This window comes from Aquila chrysaetos, chromosome 13 (genome assembly GCF_900496995.4).
Source record: "Aquila chrysaetos chrysaetos chromosome 13, bAquChr1.4, whole genome shotgun sequence".
NCBI classification, from domain to species: domain Eukaryota; kingdom Metazoa; phylum Chordata; class Aves; order Accipitriformes; family Accipitridae; genus Aquila; species Aquila chrysaetos.
In genome coordinates, this window is record NC_044016.1 from 14,271,339 (window position 1) to 14,294,288 (window position 22,950).

The 22,950-nt window shown below is 42.0% G+C and overlaps 1 protein-coding gene and 1 non-coding gene across 4 annotated transcripts in view; one reads left to right on the plus strand and one right to left on the minus strand.

Moving 5' to 3' along the window:
* The window catches only part of HAAO (3-hydroxyanthranilate 3,4-dioxygenase), a 36,200-nt gene extending 31,364 nt beyond the window's left edge, over positions 1-4,836 (minus strand). Inside the window, exons 1-3 of one of the 3 annotated variants that reach the window (XM_030035059.1) lie at positions 4,630-4,714; positions 3,552-3,597; positions 933-1,011 (exon numbers count right to left, since the gene is read on the minus strand). In XM_030035059.1, the coding sequence (XP_029890919.1) occupies positions 933-989 (57 nt within the window). In that variant the 5' untranslated portion in view covers positions 990-1,011; positions 3,552-3,597; positions 4,630-4,714. Of the gene's footprint in view, positions 1-932; positions 1,012-3,551; positions 3,598-4,629 lie in introns of all 3 variants that reach the window. The other 2 variants (XM_030035058.2, XM_030035055.2) reach the window with 2 other exon arrangements.
* A 5,938-nt stretch (positions 4,837-10,774) lies between these two features.
* TRNAI-UAU lies at positions 10,775-10,868 on the plus strand. Its single transcript has 2 exons — positions 10,775-10,812; positions 10,833-10,868. It is a non-coding gene; the product is annotated as a tRNA-Ile (tRNA).
* Positions 10,869-22,950: the final 12,082 nt, after the last annotated feature.

The following is a 22,950-nucleotide window of genomic DNA, read 5'->3' on the forward strand; positions in this document are numbered from 1 at the left end:
CTTTTTAAAAGGATTTATCGAACTTGACTCACTTCTGCCTTGAACTATGTAGATGCTTAGGCTTGGGTTTCCAAAGGTACTTAAAATTAGGTGGCCAAGTTTTACTGGAATTCCATGAAATTAAATTACTCTGCTGGGAAGCAAGGCAAATTGTCTCCCATCCTGAAATCCTTAGTGCCAGGCCTCTAGTGTCCCCTTTCCCTTAGTGTTCCTTCAGAGCCATTTGTGATACCTCTGACTCAGAGGAGTCCTCAGGCCAAGCAGATGATTCCATGAAAAAGGCAGTTAACAAAGTAGGTGTAAGCTGTTACAATTTTGATAGGTTTCTACTCTTTCTTCCTATATTCTGCATTTGGCACAATGGCTAGTCACAACTCAAAGTGGTGGGATGGCTTTCTTTTGATACAGAAGATGTGCAGCAAAGGGGGCTGATTTGAAAAATGTTTAGAGACTCTATTCTTCAACCTTCCAAACCTGAATGAAAGCTGAAAATGCTGATGTTTTTCACAAAGTCCAGAAAAATATAATTTCAAGCCAATCAAAATAATTTATTTTTATTTTTGAATTTCAAAGTTACTTTTGAAATACAGACCGATCTTCTGCAACAAAGTATCACTTTAAAAATATCATTACCTTTCCAAAGTTTTGTTCGAAAATGTTGAAATGAGACATTTTAATGTGTCAGAACAATTTATCTAGTTTCCCCTTGGAAATGAATTATAGCTAAATAGATCTGATCTCATGTGCTTGTTTCAAAGGAAATGCACAGATGGTGTATGGTTCTGGTGAATGATTCTGTTTAAGTCTTTGAATAGATCTAATAAATACAACATCACAAGCCTGGCATTGCTGATGTGTAGCTTCAAAAGTAGCTGCATTTTAATCATTATAGATCAATTAAAACAGCAAAATATACACAGCCTATAGGTTACCTCTTCTCCTTCTTCAATATGATAATCCTTCCTTTCATTTGGCCCTCCAACAAACATCACATTTAATTGATGGCGATGCCTAGAAAAGAAAGTGACATTTTAAAGCTACCTCCACTCATGATGTTCTTTATTTCATGTAAGTTTTTTTTAATTCTTTGAGGACAGTGAGTCAATGAAACAATGCTGAGTGACAAGCAACATCCAGAAAGAGAACTCAAAAGACCTCGGATGCATCTCTCTGCTCTGCCACTGTCTTGCCAGGTGACCTGAGGCCAGCTACCTCCCTTCTGGTGTTTCAGTGCCTCCAGCTATGAAAAGGGGACATCGATAGTTACCAACTGTGGAAAGAGCTTTGAACTGTAAAGACAAAGAATGCCACATAAGAGGCAGGAACGACAGGAAAATGTCTTTTCAACCTGAGCCGATTAGATCAGGATTCTGTAAAGGTAAAGCACTTTTAAAGGTCAATAAAGGTAAAAACGTACTTTTTTTACCATTGGTAGAATTACCGGAGATACTGATGGTAGGAATTATCAGCTAATTTCTCTTCTATTTATACTGGTTTTGCTAAGGTGGAACAACATTACAATGGTTTCATTGTGGTTGTGGCTAATCAGAAAAGGAGATTCAGGCCCTTAATCTTAACTTTGCCCCTTTTAAGAGCCCCACTGAGCACTTCTCTCAGCTGTCACAAAGAATAGATATCACCCCAATTATCTATCAGTCCACTTACACTAATAAAGAGGTAAGGTAGCAGGTTTTCATTTGCTAAAAACCCCTACAAATTAGGCCTGTTAGCTGTGATTAAAAATTTGTTCTTAAGCTTTTTTTGACATGTGAACTGAGGTGTTTTGACCTCAGCTTTTTAGTGAGGAGATTCTGGGCAATACTAGGGCTAACAGGAGATCCTAGTAACGCAGAACCAGCAGAGCCACGCTCCCCTGCAACACGGGGAAGAACGATGTGCCTCTGTGTCAGCACCTCTTAAGCCTGAATTGAGAGAAGCTTGTTTTGAATGCTGAGCATATCTATTTGATCTGCCACCATTACCACGTTTACTTTGAAGAGTATTTAAATGAAAATGAACAACACAGTAGGGACTAGTAAAGCAGAAATAACAAGTAACAGTGACAAATTAGTTGGTCAAATAAAAGTCTAAAGAATTAAATTAAATTACAGTTCTTAAATTGACTGTTTTCACCATAGGAACCTGTACACATTATAGCACTTGGCTTTATGCCCGTATCCTGAAATAAGGAACCGAAATCAGAACTGTTTGTACCGTGCAGATATAATATTTGTTTTCAAGAATGCACTAAAATACTCCTGCATTAATGAACACTTCTACTGAAGAAGGGCAGGAAAACTGAAACAGTAACAACACAGCTAATAAATAATTAAATAAATTAAAATCAACCCTGGAGAATAAAATAAGAGAAAGACAATCTATGGGTATCTTGTAGTCTGCTGTAAAGATAATTTTTTTATAGAAACCCATACAATTTCATTATTAGTTCAATAACTAAAAGTGAAAATACTGCTCTAAAAATCATTGTTGCTTGAGTTTTTGTTTGGCAAATCTACCACTAATTCTGTTACCCTATGGATTTAGCTAGGTTTTACATAATAAACAGGCAACTATGGGTTAATCGTTCCTGTCATTAACAATTATATAATTGTTAATGTATATATAATTAATTATATATATATTATATATATTATATATATAATTATATATATAATATATATAATTAATTGTTATACAATTATATAATGACCATCAAAAAAATCCAGCTATGAAATACAAGCAGGAACTCCAATAGGTTTGTTTGTCCATATTGCTAAATAAAACTGTCTGGTTAATATAGTTGCGTTAAGAAGAAAAATCATAAGGAAGGAAAGCAGTTTCAGCTAAGACTGCCAAAATGCAGTTAGAGCATCATAAAGGTTTCAGGGGTGTGAAAATTACTTGATCGCACTATTTTTAGAATAAGGTGCTAATCAATGGCCTATTTAGTTTCATATACTCATATATTTCTCCTCTTAACCACATAAAGAAAATGGTACCAGCAGGTACCAGTAGCACCAGGAGCAGCAGGCGGTGAGACTCAATCTGCACAGTAGATGGCTTTCCTCTCCTTCTTCATAAGCTGAAGCTACATTGGAAAAATGGATATTTTTTTTAATCTATGCAATTTTTATCACAAAAAAGTTCCTTGTTTCACTGTGGCTTGTTATAATGTTTATAGGGAAGACCTCTGATAGATGTCATGTTCTAGAGTTACTTCAGAACTGCTGGTATATGGTACAGAACAAACAGTGCAGTAATAACAAAAAGGTTCTTCTTACTGATGAGGAAAGAAAACCATGACTATTTCATATACATAAAGTACTAAAATTTTACCACCATCACTGGCAAACTTTAGAAATGGATATGCTTTACAAAATGCTTCCTAAATCCATTTTGAAAATGAAAGAAATGCAAACACTCCTAAGATGACACTTTTCTCATTCTCTCCCACTGTGAAACTATTGTAGTGATTCAAGTTTCATAATTTTTCAGTTAAACATACAATTGTAGTTTCAACACAGACATCTCAGGAAGGATGTGCCTTTTACCTTATCTTTGTCTTGCAACCATTACTTTGAAAAGTAATCCTTGCACCTGTGAATGGAAATTAATATCACTGCTACAGTACTGCCCATTCAGCTTTTGATTAGAGGTAGCACTTCAGGGTAGGGCAAGAAGCATATTCTTTGATGCTTTTTTTTAATGATTAAAATTGTAATGCAAGATTATTTTTTTTAAATTAAAAGCAAGAAAAAATGGTTTTTATTTTCTTTATAAAACCTGGGTTTATATCATTCTTTAGAGATAATGCTTTCTTATGAAAGCCTTCTGTATAGAGAGTTTTGGACAAAATATATTATCCTCAACTTCACTGACAAAAGAAATCCTTGCTAACTTTGTGACTAAAAGGTGCCACATGTTGGATTATTTACACTGGAATTTGTTCATGAGCTTTGAGACTGAGAATATGCATGCTGTACAACTGCATAATGCCCCCACTTTTTTTCTTTTATTAGCTGTCTCATTCAGAATATGGTTCATAGCTTTAAGCTGCCTCTTCAGCCTCCCTGCCCTGCCTTGACAGCTCTGGAAATGCCCTGGAAACCTACTCCTCCAGTGCCCCTGCCCTTCCTTTCACCTTATCTTTCAGGGATATGTCCCACCGGTTTTTTGATTGCTCCTGCAGCTTTGGCTCCTCTGCAATGTTGGAATGACTCTCAGCAGCTCTAGCAGCTGTTCCAGGCTGTAATTTGGTAGCACTAATCTGTTAGCTAAATCTTATCATTTCTGAATGTGATGCCCTCTCCTCTGATTTCTACAAGTTTATCGTCACCAGGGCTTGACACAAATTCCCTGAACTCAGTCTAACTGCCTACAAGAGACTTTGAGCTGAGGCAAATATCTTATATTCAAGTTGATTTTTACACCTCTTGCTGAGTTACTGGAAAACAGATTTCAGTCACTTTCTGTTCTTTGAAACAGCACTCTGACTGGCTGCAGTCTGAGAGGAACTACAGTTCCTTACTAATCTTTACCATGTATGCATTTTAGCAGTTTCCTCTTATAGCTAGGAATATTTATATACCTAAGAACTGGGTAAAAAAAAAAAAATCTTCATTTACTTACATAAGCTTATTGCACACAGGTGGCAAAAAGGCAGTTTCGTTTTCTTCTATCCATTTTCTTACATTTACAAGAAGCTCCATGGTCCACCAGCTATGAAAATTTTGACGGAGATACTAGAGTTTGCAGAGTGCTCTTTCCATGAGCAAACTGCATGTGGTTCCATCCCCAGAGCTCAGAGGATTGGTTGGTAGAAGAGGTGTCTTCAGGCTTCAGTGTCAAAGGGTCATCAAGGTCCATCAGCCAAAGGTTACTTTGTAAAGAGTACTAATGCTCCAGCAGCTTAGCTAATAATTGACTAGTGTTTTTAAAATATATATTTTCATCAGAGACTGATTCTGCCTACAGGAGGTGTCTTAATTCTCTTTACTGCATCAACTGGAGTGTGTGTTTCCTCTTTACAAAAATTGCCTTGTTACATACACAAACTAAGAGTTAGGAAAATGGGCATGACTCGGGCATCCACACCCTGCAAGTCTAATATAGAAACAGATTTCAAAGCTAAATGCAAATTGAGAGCAGTTGCTCAAAGTTTAGTTACATATAATGTATAAAAAGTATTTTTATACATGCATAACCATATATAGGTATTTCAGGCTTGATAATAGAGCCCCATTTCCTTTTCACCACCTCCCTTCAACCTTCTTAGGCTGAATGTTTGGGGGAGTGTTTTTGAAAATATTGGGGTCGTCTTCTGCCAAATAACAAAAATAAAGACGTCTCTTGCATTTGTAAAACCAAAAGCAGCTACCCATAAATGCTCATTTTTAATTTGATCCTCTCTTTGCAATGTTGTAGCGGGCCTTGTTGGAGAGCTGAACCTGGTTCTGTGATGCCCTTTGGGAAAGTGCAGCATACTGTCACCAAATTATCAGGCAAACAAGAAACTGAAAACTGCCAGGCATTCCAGACCTGTATTAGTCTTTATTCCTTCACTAGTTTCTGTTCAATGTCTACATAGTTCCTATGGGATTGCTCACTCTGTTCCCTGCCACCCCCATTTTTTAATAAGCAAATGTATAAACATTTATTTTCAGACTTGAAATACATGAAATGGGTGGTAAACAAAAACCCCAAGACATTACAAAATTTTGGCACTTTTCAGTTGCTCTTGACATAGCTTAGTCTTCTGATTATATCTACACTGTACTTAGTGGATGAATGTGTATGGGTATAAGGTTATAATATGATTTGTTTAAAAGTGAGTGTTACATGCTCCATGGCTTGCGCGTATGAGCAGTCCAGCAGCTGCTGGACTGAAGAGTCAGCATGCTGGAACAGTACAAATTTGGGAGTTCTTTACCTTATACCATTATAATTTTCCAATGGAAAAAAGCAATGGAGTGTGAGTTTTAACTAATACCAATGTTATTATTCCAGTATGTGTAAGGGTGATTCTGTTTTACCTTCATCTCTATCACTTCTTTGCAGTTTAGTTTAAACTAATTACATAATTGATCAAAAAAACCCCATTTATTTTGGGATAACAAGATCCACATGCGGATTACAGTTCTGCTGTATTAGTACAATCACAATGGGACTGGCAATAATTTCCTCTGAAATAAGCCCAAAGGAATTATTATTTCACTCAATTATAGAAACACCCTCCCCACCGCCCATTATTTATTTAGCACATGAAATTTCTACTATCAGAATGGCTGTGGTGAGACACCAGTGCATAGCAAAGTCACTAGGCCTGTTTTTGGACCTAGAGACAGGAATACTTCAGTGCTTTTTGTACTGTAGGCTGCTGGCACACTATTCAGCTGCAAAGGAAAGAGATCTTCTATTTAACGTGCACTTTCACTTAGAGGATTGTGACCCAGCCTGGCAGGACCAGGAGAACTGAAGACACTCTGTTTTAATGACCACGGTTTTGTAAAGCTCTACTTCATCATTAGTAACATGTATTGCAGAGCAGGACTCCATTTATCAGGCATGAAAACCAAGAGATTGTACAAAGCCACAGTAGGAAAAAAAACAGATCCTGGAAGTGATAGAGCCAAGCCTTGTTCTCCACAATATTAATGTGCCAGTTTTAACTGCAGGGCTATTGTCTGCAACCCCTACTCTAATCCCTAGTCTCCACTTTTTTTCCACTAGGCAGAATACAAGGTATACTATTACCTGCAGAGAAAACTATCTGTTGCGTGGTGATAAATCCACTTTGTGGCTAGAGTGAGGTATGAAAACCTGACAGCTAGACCTACTCAGGGAGGAAACGAATGAAGTTTACTTATAAAATTCACCATTAGTATGAAGCTGAGGTTATTATCACAGGGTAGCATTTTCTGCTACGTTCTGTAACCAATAGGTTTTGAAAAATGCAGTTAATGGCCTCTCCATGTGTATAACAGGTATAAGGGAACGTTGGGATTTTGTTGTTTAGGTTTTTTTGAGGAAGGCTAAGAAATGGTCTGCAAGGCCTAGAAGTACTGGGCCATGAAACTCGATTTCTGTGAATTGTATTGGAGAGGCAAAGAAAAGAGCCAGCGTTACAAGTCTCCATGAGACTCAAGTAAATACATACGCCTCATGACCTGATAGAGGCCTGGATTTTTCTTGCTAATCTGCTTCGCGATGAACTCTTCACATCCATCAAAGCCTGTTCTAGCAGCTGGGGTTTCTGCTCTCACTTTTGGCTCAGATCCTTCCCTTTATGCAAAGGTAAGGACTCGATTTGTCAGCTTTTGCTGCCAGAGAAGCACAAGACTACTGAAGCACAGAACTGCTACACAAAAATAATCCATCTTTTGTATTAAGGGTACATGAAAAAAGTGGTAGTAGAAAAAACTGAGTTTAGGACAGCACCTACTTTATTTTTCTACTTTCCTCAACCACCAGACCTATCAGAGACTTAAATTTACTAGCTGGTGTCCAGCAAGCAGGATATGTTAACAAAAAGCACATAAGCTAAATATTGTGTTTCTAGTTAGAAGAGGTATTCAGGTTTGTTGGCCAGGATTTTTATCTGTATTAAAGTGATATTTGGTCACTTTTCCATTGCTCCCTGTATTTTTTTTTTTTTCACCTAAATAACTGATGATAAAGACCTAGAATGGCTTAGAGCCCCTGGGAAGGGGAGAGGGGGAAACAGACCATAAAGCCAGCAAGTATGGATGCTGCCTGCTCCGCTCTGCCCATTTTACTCTTGAAAGCAAACAGCATTGTGAAAATTGGCTCTTAAGCTTTGGTTTTTTCATACTTAGTGCTAAGAAGTATTCTGAAAAATCTTCACCAGGGGAGGTTTGCATTCACCAGCAATTTGAGTACAAAATCCTTTTAGTATCATTTCAACTCTGCCTTTCTGTCCCTGTGCAATACAGAGACTGATTTATCTTCCCCGGTTGTTAAAATAATGGAGCTACACTGAAGTGATAATCTGGAGATTCTGCAAGCAGAAGGAAGCAAGTAACTTTCTGCACCATTAGGACAGCTTTAACTTCTGCTTTTTATCTTTTTTTTCTTTTTTTTTTTTTTTTTTAATATTATGAAGAAATGGAAAGAGGAAGACCTAGATATGACTAAATAATCCATTTCACCCAGTTGAACATGCTTCCTATTTTTGGTCAATTCTGTGCTGCTTCTGTTTGTTCTTTGAGAACAAATACAAATGAAGTACTTCTTTAAAAAATGAAAAATTATTTATATTAAAAAGCCCTATATAGTTGCTGAAAACAAAAATTCAAATCGGTAACAAGCCTACTACTTGAACCCAAGTACAGTTATGTTCCTACAAACTAATTCACATGGCCAAATTTCACTGATATATTCATAAACATACTATCAAGAGCCTCAGTCTCTGTGGGGACAAACATAAGAAGCAAGTGAATCCCATAGCACAGTAGAAAAGTTAAAGATCCCACGAAAACTACTAGAATCTTCACTGTTATCACTGTTACTTTTATGGTGAGGATGATTAAAATAAAGCGCGCAGTCATTATCATCTATATAAACACCAAAATTAGACTCACTGAGTCCTCACTCTTGCCTGAGTCTAAGGTTAATCTGCAATAAAGAGCTTGTCCGTATATTTACACCTTCAGCTTTGATTCTTCCCGACATTCTTGTATTTGCCAAAAAAGTGCTTGTTTGGATGAAATTATGTTCACAGCAATCTTTGCGTGGTATAGAATATTTAATTTTCTAGTGTAATGATGCGCTGCTAAGGGTAATGAAGGCAGCTGATGTTTTCTGGTATGCCAACTAAACCTATGTGATGATGGGAAATTTCTCTAAGAAATGAACTGTCGGTTTTCTCTTTTTCTCCATGCCAGCCACCTTCATCAGTGGTCAGATACAGCAATCGCATGTTGCTTTACCTGTCAATGGTGTATACCACTGAAACATATTCTAAGTAATGCCCACAGTAATAATACCAACAGCAGAACAACTTTCTTGACAAGCGAGAAGCACCTTGTCTCCATTCAAAACGGTCTCAAAACGTTTCAGCTCATTTATGGATCAGAGGTGGGTGGAGGAGGTAATGAAGTCACATGTTCACTGCCACTCAATCTGCCAAAAGCAGTTGGGAGATCAGTGCTATTTACTTAAAACTGGCTGAGTGCCTGTCACCTGCTGCTGGGCCACCAATATTTCATTTTTAGAGGCCATGGAAATCCAAGCGCTGTGTAGCACCCTCTACAACCATCCACCCTGTAAAGTAATACCCAGAGCTTGTTGCTTTGCCCAGAGTGAAGTAGCGGTAGAAAGGAAAATGGTTGCTAGTACTTATGTCAGTAAGCCAACAGAGCTGTCTAGGAAAGTAAATACGGTGACAACGCCTAACCATGGGTGGAAAAAAAGAAAGAGTGTCTCTGTCTCAACTGCGTAACAGTGTTGGAACATTGCTTGTGTTTAAGCATCTGCTGATGCCGATTATGTTTACCATCTTCCTGCCACATAAAGGTAAGACAGATCTGTCTGCGGAATAAATCCGTGTTAGCAGTATACTTTAACAATAAACATGTGCTTAAGGCTTTGTGTTTTCATCTGGTAACTGTTTCTAAGCATGTAATAGATCAGATATACACTGTGTTGTTTCCGTGTATAAGTAATGTTAGCCTTTTAGATCTATTCAGCATTTTCATGTCAGAGCACCCAATTCCATCCAGACGTAAAGTAAGCCCTCAATGAATTATCCATACGGGATAAACCCCAGTATTTTTGGTTATTTCTATTAACTAGCATTCAGAAATCATTTTATACGATTCCTTTTAACCTGTACTACTTGTTTTGAAAGTGCCAGGCCATCCCTCTTGTCACGCACAGCGGCAGCGGAGCAGCAAGTAGCCTGCAACGCCCGAGGGTGTGCAGCTAGTGGTACTACAGAGAGAATCGTTTCGTTTACTGGCAGTAACTAGTTGTTTTTCTCTCCGGCTCGGACCTGAGCACGACAGGCGGGTGCATTATTTCCCACCGATGTGAATTAGCGTGAGGATGAACTTCGCTGACCTAGCGGCTAATGCCTTTTACCGAAGGCCGTCAGGAGGTTTGGTCCCGCACAACCCTGGGCCTGGGCCTGGGCCTGCCTGCCTGGTCTCCGGAGTGCGGAACGGCGGGCGCCGCTTCAGCCGGCAGCGATGTCTGGCGCCGGCGCGGGGGGGGGCGGGGGACGGACGGGCCGGGACAGGCCGCTCCCGCTACCCGCCCGTCACCTGCAGCCGCCCTGCGTGACCCCGCCGCAGAGGCTGCGCGGGGGGGGGGGGGGGGGGGCGCGGCGCCGAGCCGAGCCGGCGGCGGGCCGCGCTCCCTGCCCCGCCCCGCCCCGCGCGGCAGGCCCCGCCCGCGCGGCGGAGGGGGTCGGGTTCTCCCCGCCGGCGCCGCAGCCGTGGCCCGCCGCGCCGCCCGCCCGCCCGGCCGCCCTCCCGGCGGGGAGGGCTTAGTCCCGGCACCGCAGCCGCTCTCCTTCCTCCCGTGCTTGGGGGCGCCGCCCTCTCCGAGGGCGCGGCGTCCACCCAGTCCCTTCTCCCCTCCCCTCCCCGCGCCGCTGTTAACGGCCGTTAACGATGAGAGCGCGGCCCGGGCAGAGAACCGGGGCGGCCCAGGCCCGCTGCCCAGCGCGGGGCGCAGGCGGGCGCGCCGCCGCCTTTGCCCCGCCGGGGCAGGCGAGCCCTTGATAAACCGTTCGGGAGGAGTTGGTGTCAGGGCTCCAGTGGCGCAATCGGTTAGCGCGCGGTACTTATACAGCAGTACAAAGCCGAGCAATGCCGAGGTTGTGAGTTCGAGCCTCACCTGGAGCACCCAGCTTTTTGGGAGGGAAAACGGGCTTTTTTGGGACTCGGCCGCGCTCCGGAGGAAGAAAGAAAAAAGTTCACGGAAAAATTATGCAGCCGTGGCGGCAGCCTGGGCGCGCCCGCGGGTACCTTGACGCGCCCGCGGGCCTCTGGCTGCGGGGCGGCGCTGCCGTGGGTGTTCGGTGCGCTGCGGCGGCGGGGCACACCTCGCCGGGGAAAGTGGCTGGCGGTGGTCACAGCAGTACACAAAGGGAGCGCTCGCCTGGGGCGTTTTATTGACAGAGTAATAGCTGCTGGTGTGAACTTGCAGGAAATAAAGGTTATTTTATACTGTGTTGCTTACTACAGGGTGCAAATATTGACTGGTGCGGTAACTACAACTGAAGGGTAACAAAATCTCCCCCCTTTGCCTCCTTAGGCAGTGACAGTCTGTGTAACAGCTCATTACCTCGGTAGTGCTTTACACATGTGCATGGTGTAGCAGGAAGGAAAATAATTCAAATAATTTCAGGTTTCTTTTCACAACTTGAGAGGCGGTAGAGCCACGGGAAAAGGGCAGCTTCCTGAAAGAGCAGGTTGGGGGACACTGCCTGAATGTTTAGGCCCAGATCTTGTGAACCCACCTCTATGTTAAGTCTACCACTTTCACAGTGCAATTTATATCAAAAAGTTCAGTGAGACCCTCAAGATCATGCAGCCAGAGCCACCTTTATTGCCCAAATCAGCCCATAAGTGTCTATACTGTGGGCATTAACTCCCTGAAGTGCGACTTTAAGGTTTTTAATTACCACTTCTTCCCTATTCTAGATACCCCTCTGAATTTTGCATTGATTTCATTGATTTCAGTGATGGTGCAGTCATGCCTGAAGCGTGTGCCATATCAGCGTAAGGAAGTCTACATCAACAAGAGAGGTCTGTAATATATCTAAGGGTAAATAAAATTCATCCTTTCCTTGCACTGAGTTTCGCGTTTTCTCCATGCAGGGGTGCCATGTCCCAGTGCTGACGAGTACAGGCAGTACAGAGGAATATTTGCAGAGGTACTTGGAAATACTAAAGAGTGAAAATGCTGCTCTTGCGTAACTGGAAAATAAAAGCTAGCAGAGGGTGAGGGACTCCATTCCTGGACAGAGACCACTTTTTCCAGAAACTGAGTGGGGATGGTGCTGCTCCCTTCTCCCTCTCCCAGTTCCCCTGTGTGCCTCCAGGCTCAGATGGTGGCTCCTGCGCTCCCTCACCAAGGAGGAACCGCTAGTTTTGCATCTGGGGTCTTGCTTTGGTGTGCTGGGGGGGGTGATTGTGCAATTTTTGCCAAGTATGAGGTGTACGAAGCAGATCTTGTTCGTCGTGTTCACTGCTTTTTTGTGACTTGCCTCTGCAGTGTCAGAGAGCAGCTGGAACAAGCAGTGAGAGCTGCACGGTGCTGTGGCCTTCTTCACAAGACCTCCTTCATCCTCTTGGTCCTACTACCTTGGCTTTTACTCTCACTCCAAGATGATTTTTCTCTTGCGTATGAAAAAAAAAAAAGACCAAAATCACCATGTGAGGCAACACTTGTTTGCATTCCTGCAGCAGAGGCCTTACCTCCTGGTTGACTCCTATGCCTGACACCTGAAGGAAACACATTCTGAGATGGGGAGTTCACACCGAAAATTGTGCTAAATCAGGACAATTTATGGGGATTTACTAGAAACCCCTGTACAAAGAAAGAATGTTATTTATCTGATGGGTATTTACAAAAAAAATAAAGTAAACCGCTGCTAAAGCATGAGGGCTTCCTGATGGAGGCAGGGCTGTGAAATAAAATGAAATAAAGCCCCGTGGAGCGGTGCAGCTGCTTGCGGTCTGGCTGTGGGCACCTGGGCAGGGGTAGTGCTGGGGCCTCCTCCTGCTCCGGCTGGTGAAGGTGCTGCTGTGGGGCTGGTGCTGGGGTGGCCTTGCAGAGCCTGAGGAGGAAGGGGGCCATGCTGGAGCTGAGGTTAGTGAGTCTGTTTTATTTCCTTCCCCAAGGAGCTGCTGTGGGGAGCGGGGTCAAGGCTTGGGCCTCGGCAGGGTTTCTCCAGGGTGTGTGAGGAGCCTGTCCTTGTGCGGTGCTGAGCTGGGGCAGCCATGGCGCTGCCGTCCTGGCCTCACCAGCTCTGACAGGCTGAACTGGGGCGTGCCCCAGGCTGTTGCTTGTATTTGCAACTCTTTCCTGAAAATTAGGTGTCTTACAGACATATGAAAATAAAGTATATGTTTTCATTTATACTGAGCTGTTTTTTTTGTTGGGCTTCTTGGTCCTGACTTGTTAGTTAATGCTTTAATGCTAGTTGGCAGTGGCTTGTATGTATATAAAAATGTGTATATATGTATGTGTATTGATATACATATGTGTAAAGATACCTTTACACCATTATGGGAGAGCTCCCAATGTCTGTGGGAGAGTGCTGTCTTCTTTTCTAAATCTTTAATGTATGCAGATGACATATTTAGAAAACACCTGTGTGTGAATGATGCAAAGTGCCAGCTGTACTAATGTGATCTAGAGAGAAGTAATCCCTCCTTCCCCCTCCCACCTCTTCCCCAAATAATAATGTGGTTCACCTGTACCTCATTTTCCTTTTGAAAACCAACTGCCAGAGCTTGTCCTGCCTGCACTGAGTCACTGCTGGGTGTTCATCATTGTCCTTGCAGGTGGTGGCTGGGGGAGCCCTGGCCTCAGCCTGGGGGCTGCCCTCAGCTGGTGAGGGGCTTGGACAGGCCATAGGTGCTCCTGGGAGTGCACTTGGGAGGACAGGTTTCCCCATGGTGAGTCTTCCATGCTGCCTGGTTTATCTAGGGTCCTGCCTCTTCTAGCCTCTGCCATGTTCTTTATTTCTCTAGTAATTTGCCTGGTGTGGATGACAGGCCTGTATTTCCCTAACTCATCTGAAATCCTTCCTGGGTCCATTTTCAAAAGGTCCCTCTTCTTAAAATTTGTGCTGCTCTTCATTTAATGTTGAGTATGGACTACGCGCACTCTACAGGCTTATTCTGGCTGCTCTGAGTTCCCACTGGCTGTGGAAAGAAAGAGGGCTTGCTTATAGACTCAGAGAAGCTTTTCCTGTATGTTGCTTATTGCTGGAAGGAGAATTTACAAAAATCTAGCTAATTCCTGATCTTGGAGAATTAGTAGTAATCAGGTTAGGGAGCAGGCTTCGTGTTTATCCCTATATGATCTTGCTCAAACAGGGAGTCCCACAGGAATGGGAGATGCAGGATCTAGGAGGAGGAAAGACTGGCTCGTGCGGGATAGCCATTCCTGACCTTTATTTCTAAAGGTGGCAACTTTTGTTTCTGGCATGTTAGTACAGTTTTGGTTCTTGTGAGGCTCTTAAGTGGTTGCTTAACTTAAGTTTCTTTGAATGTATCAGTCTGGAACTTTCTGTAATGTAGGGGCTTGCATATCCTAACAAATGCCTATAAAAGCCTATGATAAAGACTTGGCCCACCTAATTGTTTTGAAAACGAAGTAATAAATATTTTTAGTCTTTACAAATAGTAAATAGCCAAGAAGAGTCTGTTCTTCATAGCTTTCCCAATAGATGGCACTGTGGTCCCACAAAGCGAAAAAGAAAAACCGAAGCAAAGCATTCCCAGACATCCTAAAAATAGAAATCACTTGCCAAACGCTCCGTGGTGTGCAGCAGAGAACAATAGGCAAAAATTCCAAGGGTTGCTTAGAAAACAAAGTCCACTGGAGGTATAGAGGCATTCGGTTTGTGTTTTGGGTTCGCTCCCCTCCCCCCTTTGTATGTAACATCTTGAGGACCTTACTGAAATTAAAATCTGTTGATTAGTTGTGTTTGGAGTAACAGAGGTGGTTGGGGTGTATCGTGTTTTTTAAATCTGTATGAATTCAGTGCTGTGTCAAAGTACCAGCATAGCAGGCCTGGCTTAGATTCTCGTGGAACAAATTTTTTAAAGAATAGCTGGTGTTAGAGACTTTCGTGTGGTGCCATCTAAAGTCCAGGTGGCTGCTTCCCACTGAGGGTGCCCATGCTATAGAGATATTGGGCTTGGAAGCAGCAGCTGGGAGGAGAGGAACAAAATGTAGGTCCTTGCAAACCGTGGGGAAGGACTCTTTTAAACCAAATAGAAATATAATGCTTTTGTGAGGAGAAAGATGGGGGGGGGGGGGGGGGGTGTCAGATGGTCACATGGAAGCTTCCTTGGTGAAGAGAAGGGCTGAAAGATGAAGGGGATGGTTGGGCTTATACAGGCTGACAAAAGCAGAAGAACTTGTAAGATCGGTAGAAAAGCAAGCTCAGGAAGAGAAAGAATTCATGCATTGCTCTCTGAAACCAGGAAAGTGGATGTTACAAGGAAAGAACAAGAACAAAAGAGGAAGGGGAGGGAGACAAAGAAAGGAAAGGAGGAGGGAACAGAGGGAGCAGGTAGAAGAACATAGGTAAGGAAGCTTAAAAAAAAAAAAAAAAATTGGGTTGTCTGGCTATAGCTATATGAATGTGCTGCCTAGGGCAGTGAAAAACAAATAAGTAAGTGTTAGCCAGTCAAGCCAACCTAAGATGGAGTTGCTGTAGAAAGCAAATTGGCCTGTATGTTTTGCTTGAGCAAAGAGTGATCTCAAGAGGCAGGTTTTTCTTCTCTGTGTGTTTTGAGTGGTTACTTTAGTGTGGCAATGTAAGAGACCCCTTGGTCTCTCTAGGGATTAAAGCTGATGTTGGGAGGGCTAGAGAGCTCAGCTTTCTGGTTTGGAAAAGGAAGGAAATGGACAATCAGTACTGGATTTTGTGCCCATTTAATTTTCTTGCTTATGCTGAGTTTGCTATGTTAGGCTCTGCTTTTAAGGTGAAAAAAGGCTCTTGGTTTCTTCAAATAGTTTTGGTGAAGCCTAAATATTTGAAACCTTGGAAAAGTCTCAGAATACAGCAAAACAAACCAGACCCAGAGAAAGAACAATCTGGGGAAGTGGCTGAAATGGCAGGGGATAGTCAGAGAGTCTGTAATTAAAAACTTTGGAGGAGGGGTGCTCCCTTGAAGGAGGCAATAGAGCCTGTGCTGCCTGCTTTAGTTGAGAGATCTTTGTATGTGGGCTAGCAGATTTATGGTAGTGTTAAGAAATACTTCTAGAAATTTTACTATTAAGTTATACATATGAAGATTGTGAGGAGGATAAAGCAACAGTTTTAAACATTTGTCTTCTGAAAAGACTGTATGAAATTCTTAAGAGGCAATTATGCTGCCGGTCACGTGGCTATATGGTGTAACTTAGAGACTTAGATGCTGTTTTCTGGTTTTGTGAAGAGAGGCTGGCAAATTAATCATAAACATGGACATCCAAAATTATTTGCAAGGTCTCAGAGTCAGTTGACTTCAGTGCTTGCATTTATTTTCCATGTATCCTACCCATGGAAATGGGGTTGAGAGTAGGTTAACTATACATCTTGATTTTTTTTTTTTAAGCACTATTTATATGCTGTTTAAAGGAAGAGTTTGAAGAAGGATACACATCTGTCTTTAAGGAAAGTCACATCAGACCTGTGCCAGCATGTATGAAGGCCATTTAAAAAGCTGTTAATAATGCAAGTTTATGTAGCTTTGTCAGTGAGCTGCATGCTAGAAAATGGCTCTGTCGCTTTTGCAAAAACTTGTACATTGTTGCAGCAAGCTGAAAATGTCTTAGAAGTGAAAATATGCCCGCCTCACTCAGGGTTACGGGAGTTTTGTAGGAAACTGATGCTGCATTTGAGGGTGCTTTCAGCCAAGGTGGGTGGGGGGTGTCTGTATTAAGTGCCCGGATCCTGGGTTGGGGAATTACTCTTTTGCATGCTCTGGGCTGCTCTGCCTCTCTCTCCAACAACCTTGCTTCTGCCCCACCTTCTACCTCATGGAGGGGCTCAGCCTCAGTAGATAGAGGGTTGCCTTGAAGCTGGCACCATTTTAGGGAAGGCATGAAGCACCCATTCAGATGCTTCCCTCCCCATCCGCATTTCCCCATACTCCCAACTGCCTCCTGAGGGGCTCAACTTGTCTCCCACTTTGGTCAAGTGCTCTAAGGGTTTCACACTGCAATCCGAGGTCCGTGCCAGTCGCCTTGTCTCAATGGAGCTGCGGAGTGGCAGGAGGTGCTGCGCTTCCCAGGGCGGCTCAGGAGGGACTGCATGGACTCAGATGGCTGAAGGGTGGTAGTGGCTTGGGCCAACTTGGTGGCCAGGTCCTTTGTTGGCTCCTGCCCTAACACCTCAGGAGTACTTGTTCCTTCTTGAGACTTGCAAAGTCAATTAAGCTTGATGGCTGTGTCCCATTGAAATCAATGCCAGTAAAAAATGCACACGTTCAGATCTATTGAGATTTACAGGTGCTTGCATATGTATTTAAGACCCTAAAAGCTTTGAAAATTTTACTACTAATACTAAACTGTTTGCAAGGCCTGTAGTAGCCTACATCTGTTTAAAATACTGCTGTCACTGGTGGATGTATCTGATTGTGTCTGTCATTCCCATTTAGTTACTCTGCGCTTGCAGTGTAACCTAGCCAAAAAAATACTTACCCCTATATATTTTGATAAAGGAAGTTTTTGGTGTGGCTGTGTCATTATTTCTTAAGCTCTTGACATAGAGTATCTTTGAAAATCCATTTGTTTTTTCTGGAGTTGGAGACTTGTATTTCACTGGGGGTACTAGGAGTGCTATGGTGTGTCTTTGTGTTTGAAGGCAAATTTGTTAATAGAGAATTAGGGTATTTGCTCCATTGTCTTTTGGTTCTTAATAACCGTAGCCCTTTGCCAGGATTCTTACACTTGGACAAATTTTCAGAGCTGTTTAGGGATGCCTGCTTCATGTTGATGTTTGCCTGCTTCTAAGCACCTGGATGCTGTAAAGGATATCTAGCAAACAGACTTCTTACTGCAAATATAATGCATTTGAAGTATTCTTGCAAGACTAGCCTGTCATCTAAATACCCCTGAAAGTAAAGCCAAACTGTCAAGGAATCAAGACTGAGGTGCCTGTTTTTGAAATATAGTATTAATGTATAATACAAATGGGTGCATTTTCACTGATGTCAGTGAATTTGCTTCATGTTCCGTAGGAGGATAAAGATTGGCCCAAAGTAATGGGAAGCTTATGTCTGGCTGCAAGGAAACCAGGAAATTCATGGGGCTTTAAAGTATGACCCACTGCAATATTCAGTATGTGTGATTTTTGGCATGATTCAGCAGTAATACTAGTTGAAAACAGAAGCACAAATTATAGGGTCAATAATTCAGGGCAAAGAGAGGCCTCCTGCTTATGCATATATAGTAAAGGAAATGGAAGTAGAACCACAAAATACAATTGCTGGGAAGAACAGCAGCAGTTTGGAACATTCACTGCTAAAACTGTGGAAGTGATCCTCCTGGATGACACCTGAAATCAGAAGGGCATAATCATCTCCTTTGTATGTATTTGTGTGCACTGACCAGTAAATCGTGTGAAGACTGCTGCGCTTGGCAGGCATCATTTTGGAGGGGACTTTCTGTTCTGCGGCTGCAGGGTTGGAGGATATAATCAGCATAATGCTCCTTTGGTAGATGATCTAATAAACGTCTGTGACTTGACTTTTAAAACCTTTTTTTTTTTTTCTTTTTTTCATGGTCATTGGGCTAGATGCATCATGGTCTGGAAGAAAAGAACTTCTTTATACTAAATTGGTGTTCTCATCTTTCACTTTGCATTTTATTTAGTATTTAAATAGATAGCTTTGGCTGCTGACATAAGGCAGTGCTTGTCTCCTAGTCTATACATAGAAAGCCACCTAAGCAATGTTCTTACATGTCATTTGATATGGTAACGTTTTTACCGTCTGGCAAAAAAAAGAGCCAAGGTAGTCTCAACAGATGTGTTTGGCTAGCACTGTGGCTGAGTGATCTGGCTTCCATTTGCTTCATTTGGGATGAGGAGGACCTTCAGAAATCAACAGGTCCCTTCCATAAGTGAGGTGCAAATTAAGGCAAATAGCAGAATGAGCTGTTAGCACAGTAAATTCTCTAGCTTGGGCATCTTTTAGTTGCTCTTTTGCCTTGGCTTAATGTGTACCTGGCTTTCCACAATGGGGAGGGTTGTTGCCTGTGTGACCTCTGTAGAGCCAGGAGTTGAGGAGGTGTCATGGTTTAACCCCAGCCAGCAACTAAGCACCACACAGCTGCTCACTCCCCCCCCCCCACCCCGTGGGATGGGGGAGAAAATCGGGAAAAGTAGTAAAACTCGCAGGTTGAGATAAGAACGGTTTAATAGAACAGAAAAGAAGAAATTAATAATGATAACACTCATAAAATGACAACAGCAATAATGAAAGGATTGGAATGTACAAATGACGCACAGTGCAACCCACTGACCAACACCCAGCTAGTCCCCGAGCGGCAATCCCCTGCCCCCACTCCCCCCAGTTCCTATATTAGATGTGACATCCCATGGTATGGAATACCCCGTTGGCCAGTTTGGGTCAGCTGCCCTGGCTGTGTCCTGTGCCAACTTCTTGTGCCCCTCCAGCTTTCTCGCTGGCTGGGCATGAGAAGCTGAAAAATCCTTGACATTAGTCTAAACACTACTTAGCAACAACTGAAAACATCAGTGTTATCAACATTCTTCTCATACTGAACTCAAAACATAGCACCGTACCAGCTACTAGGAAGACAGTTAACTCTATCCCAGCTGAAACTAGGACAGGAGGATAGCTAGCAGCATTGATCAGGTGTGACCCATGGTGAGCTGTTGCTTCAAGATTGCTTCCTTGTGCAGTGTGATAACTGGAAAACTACAATTCCTTGATGTCTCCAGTGAATGCTGGTTTGAAATACAAATTGGACTGTATTTAGTTTTTCTATGGAATATTTCTACTTATTAAGTTGCTTGTTTTCTCTGGTAGCTAATCCATGGGATAATAGGGTGAAAATTCCTGTAGCTTACTCCATTAAATGACTGCTGGACAATATAAGAAAGTAGGGTTTAAGGGTCAATTTGGAAAGGAACTTAGACCAGAAGTTTCCAATAACAATCGTGGTTTGGATATAGTTGAAATAAATTCAATTGTACTTGCATTGGCTAAGTAATAATCTTAGAGTAGATGTGAACAATACGTGTTGGAGACTAACAAGCCATATCCTGGAAGAAAATTATAACTGATACAGACAAACTGAGGAAAAAACTGGTAGTGATTACAAGCTATGAAAGTGCTGGTCTCAGCTGTCCCACTCAATAAATAATCCTGAAGGAGTATTACTAGCATTAGTAGTAGCAGCATTTAGCCATCTGGCTTGGCTTCTGTGGGAGGTTTAACACCCCCCCCCCCCCCCCCCCCAAAAAAAAAAAAAAAGCCCCTGCTGTTAGTGGAACTACATCCATTGAAATTGTAGGAGAACTTGGCCCTGCCTTTTAATGTTTCAGTTCCTTGTGTGCAGTACATCCTGCACTTGGATCTCATGTGATCATTTGATTTGATAGGGCAGATGTTTTCTTGATGTTCATGGACCATTGGTGGTCAATTAGTGAAGGCCTAGTTAGTGGTCAGTTCAAGTTACCATGCATCAGTCTAACCATGCTGGTAGTCTGCAAGAAAACTTGAGGTGACTTCAGACGTACAAACCTTTGTCCTGTAGCATTGGTGGCTGCAACTTCAAGCTTGTGTTGCCCATTGTACTGTGGACTACTCTTGTGTAATCAAATCTGCTGTCTTGACTATTTCCTTGCCTTGGAATTGTAAACATGAGTGTTGATGTGGCAAAAATTCTTCTTGCTCATTCTTCACAGAGTGTCTATTTCAGTACCCTGAGCTGCTCTGAGTAAATGAGTCTTTGCTGTAGCTTAGTGTCTCTGACTGCATTTCCCACATGTTCTATTTGTGTCTTGTTTTACTGATAAACTCTTTTCATCTTGTGTCTGTGTTAAACAACATAATGTTCACAAATTATCAACTTAATTGTAAAATGTCAGCTTACTACATCTAATTTTTTGACAGACATTTAATTTTTTTTCCTAAAATTTGACCTTCTTCATCCTATAAGAAAATGAAGCTAAGGATGAATTTTTTAATCTCTGAGCAAAGGCTTTTTTTGCCTTTTCTTTGTGCTACTGCCAGAACTAAAACTGCCTTGAAATACATAGTTGATAGTATTTCTTGGTATGTGATTCGTACCATAATCAAACTGGCAGACATCAATGGAGCACTTACTAGACTTAATTCCAAGCATAAACTTGTAAAATGCTTCTGGAATCTCCTGGTAATTTCCTTTTATCAATGTAAGTGATGCAGCATGAATCCATCGTAATTACTGTGGAGCTGCACTAAATTAGATGATATGATTGAGGCTGAATTCTTCCAATGGATTTTTTTAAGAAATGAGACATGGTGACAAAGAGGCAGGCTATGTAACATTCATTGTTTGATGAGTTTGTCATCCTGTATATAGAACAGACCTATTTCTTCTGTTCAGTGTTCACCATTAGATTGCTCACAATCTGTTCAAAGTGATTATCAACTACTATTCTAATACAGTAGTAGTATATTATAATTCTGTTCTTGTTTACTTCAGTGCAAGGCATAGACAAATCAGGCTTGTAATGTTAAGCAGCTGTATCTGGTAAAGCCATGCATGACTAAACTTGGTGCAGTGGCTCACATCCTTGATTTGTTTACAGTGGTAGAAATTGAGGTCTATGTTCACTCAGCTAAGCTGAGTTATTTCAGATTTATACTGATGAAATGGGAACAAAAATATCTGACTTGAGCTTTAAGTGCTATACTAGGATAAACTCTTTAGTCTCATTTATCTGAGAAGTGCCAATCAAACAGTAGAGGACAGGGCATGAATGTCAGACTGCTTCATGGGTAACGGTTGTGCAAGACAGACCATGCTATGTGAGAGCTTTGTATGCATACCTAAACTTAGTTACTATGGCTACTCTAGGTCACAGTGAAGATGACTTTGTGGTACTTTCACAAGTTCCTTTTTTTTTTTTTTTTTTTCTTTATCGGCTTTTGCTAGGTGAACAACTTTGGCCCACAGATGAAAAATGTTGTCGCTTGGCAAATTGGATATGAATTTTGGCAATTACAGCAGGCCATATCCATCACTTGGAAGGGAGGACAAATTGTTATTCCATGACTAGATGTGGGGAAATAAAAATAAATTTAAAATATGGACTCCAAAGTTTTCCAACAAGTCTACTGCCTTTGGGTGCAGCCCCAGTAACTGGAACACCAACCCAAACTGCTGGAGGGGATGGTGTCCACCCTAATGTGCGGCTTTCCTTTGTGCATAGCCAGAGGAACCTGTAGGTTCTATTCCAGAGTTGTCACTATGTGTGAAACGTTACTTTTGGGGCCTGCTGCTGAGAGGAGGAACCTTCTGCAAGGCTACAGTGCTGCGTTATACACAACACATGGAAACGTGGGTTACTACCAAGTGTGGGGTGGCCGTCCCATGAGAGGGAAGTAGAGTTACTGTATTTGACTACAGTTGACCTTGCACCTGTGTGCAGAAAAGCTTGATCCAAAAATATTTGTTACTCTTCCTCAAACTGATCAGATTAAATAGGTTTAAATAGCTTTGAATGTTCAAAAGCCTGTAACTGAATCGTTGGAAACAGTAGTTAGACCATTAAGACAACCAATTTTCAGCAGATGGCAGCATTGCACTCTGTTAACTTCATTTTTCCGGCAGTGGTTTTGCAACTCTTCAGTGCTTAGGCTGGTAAGAGGCTGCCAGCTAAGAAGTAATCCAAAACCACTTCTAAAATGTTTTGAAATACAGGTCTTAGTAGATTATGATAATTGGGTATTGTTTCAGACTCAGGGCTTTCATATGGAAAATACCGCTGTGCTGCATAAGAAAATATTACACTAAAAAGCAATGTGAGTACACCTAAATCTTTTCTGTTAACTCTTTAAGTAATTGCTTTGAGACAGAGGAAGGTTGTTTGATAAAAGTGTTCTTATTTGTAAAAAATATTAGCAAATCACTTAAAGATGGAAGAGTTCAAACTGGAACCATGTGTGTAGAGCTGTGACTTCCTCCATATTATGTCTTTCAGACTACAACACTCCCCCCTTCCTTCTTTAGAGTAAA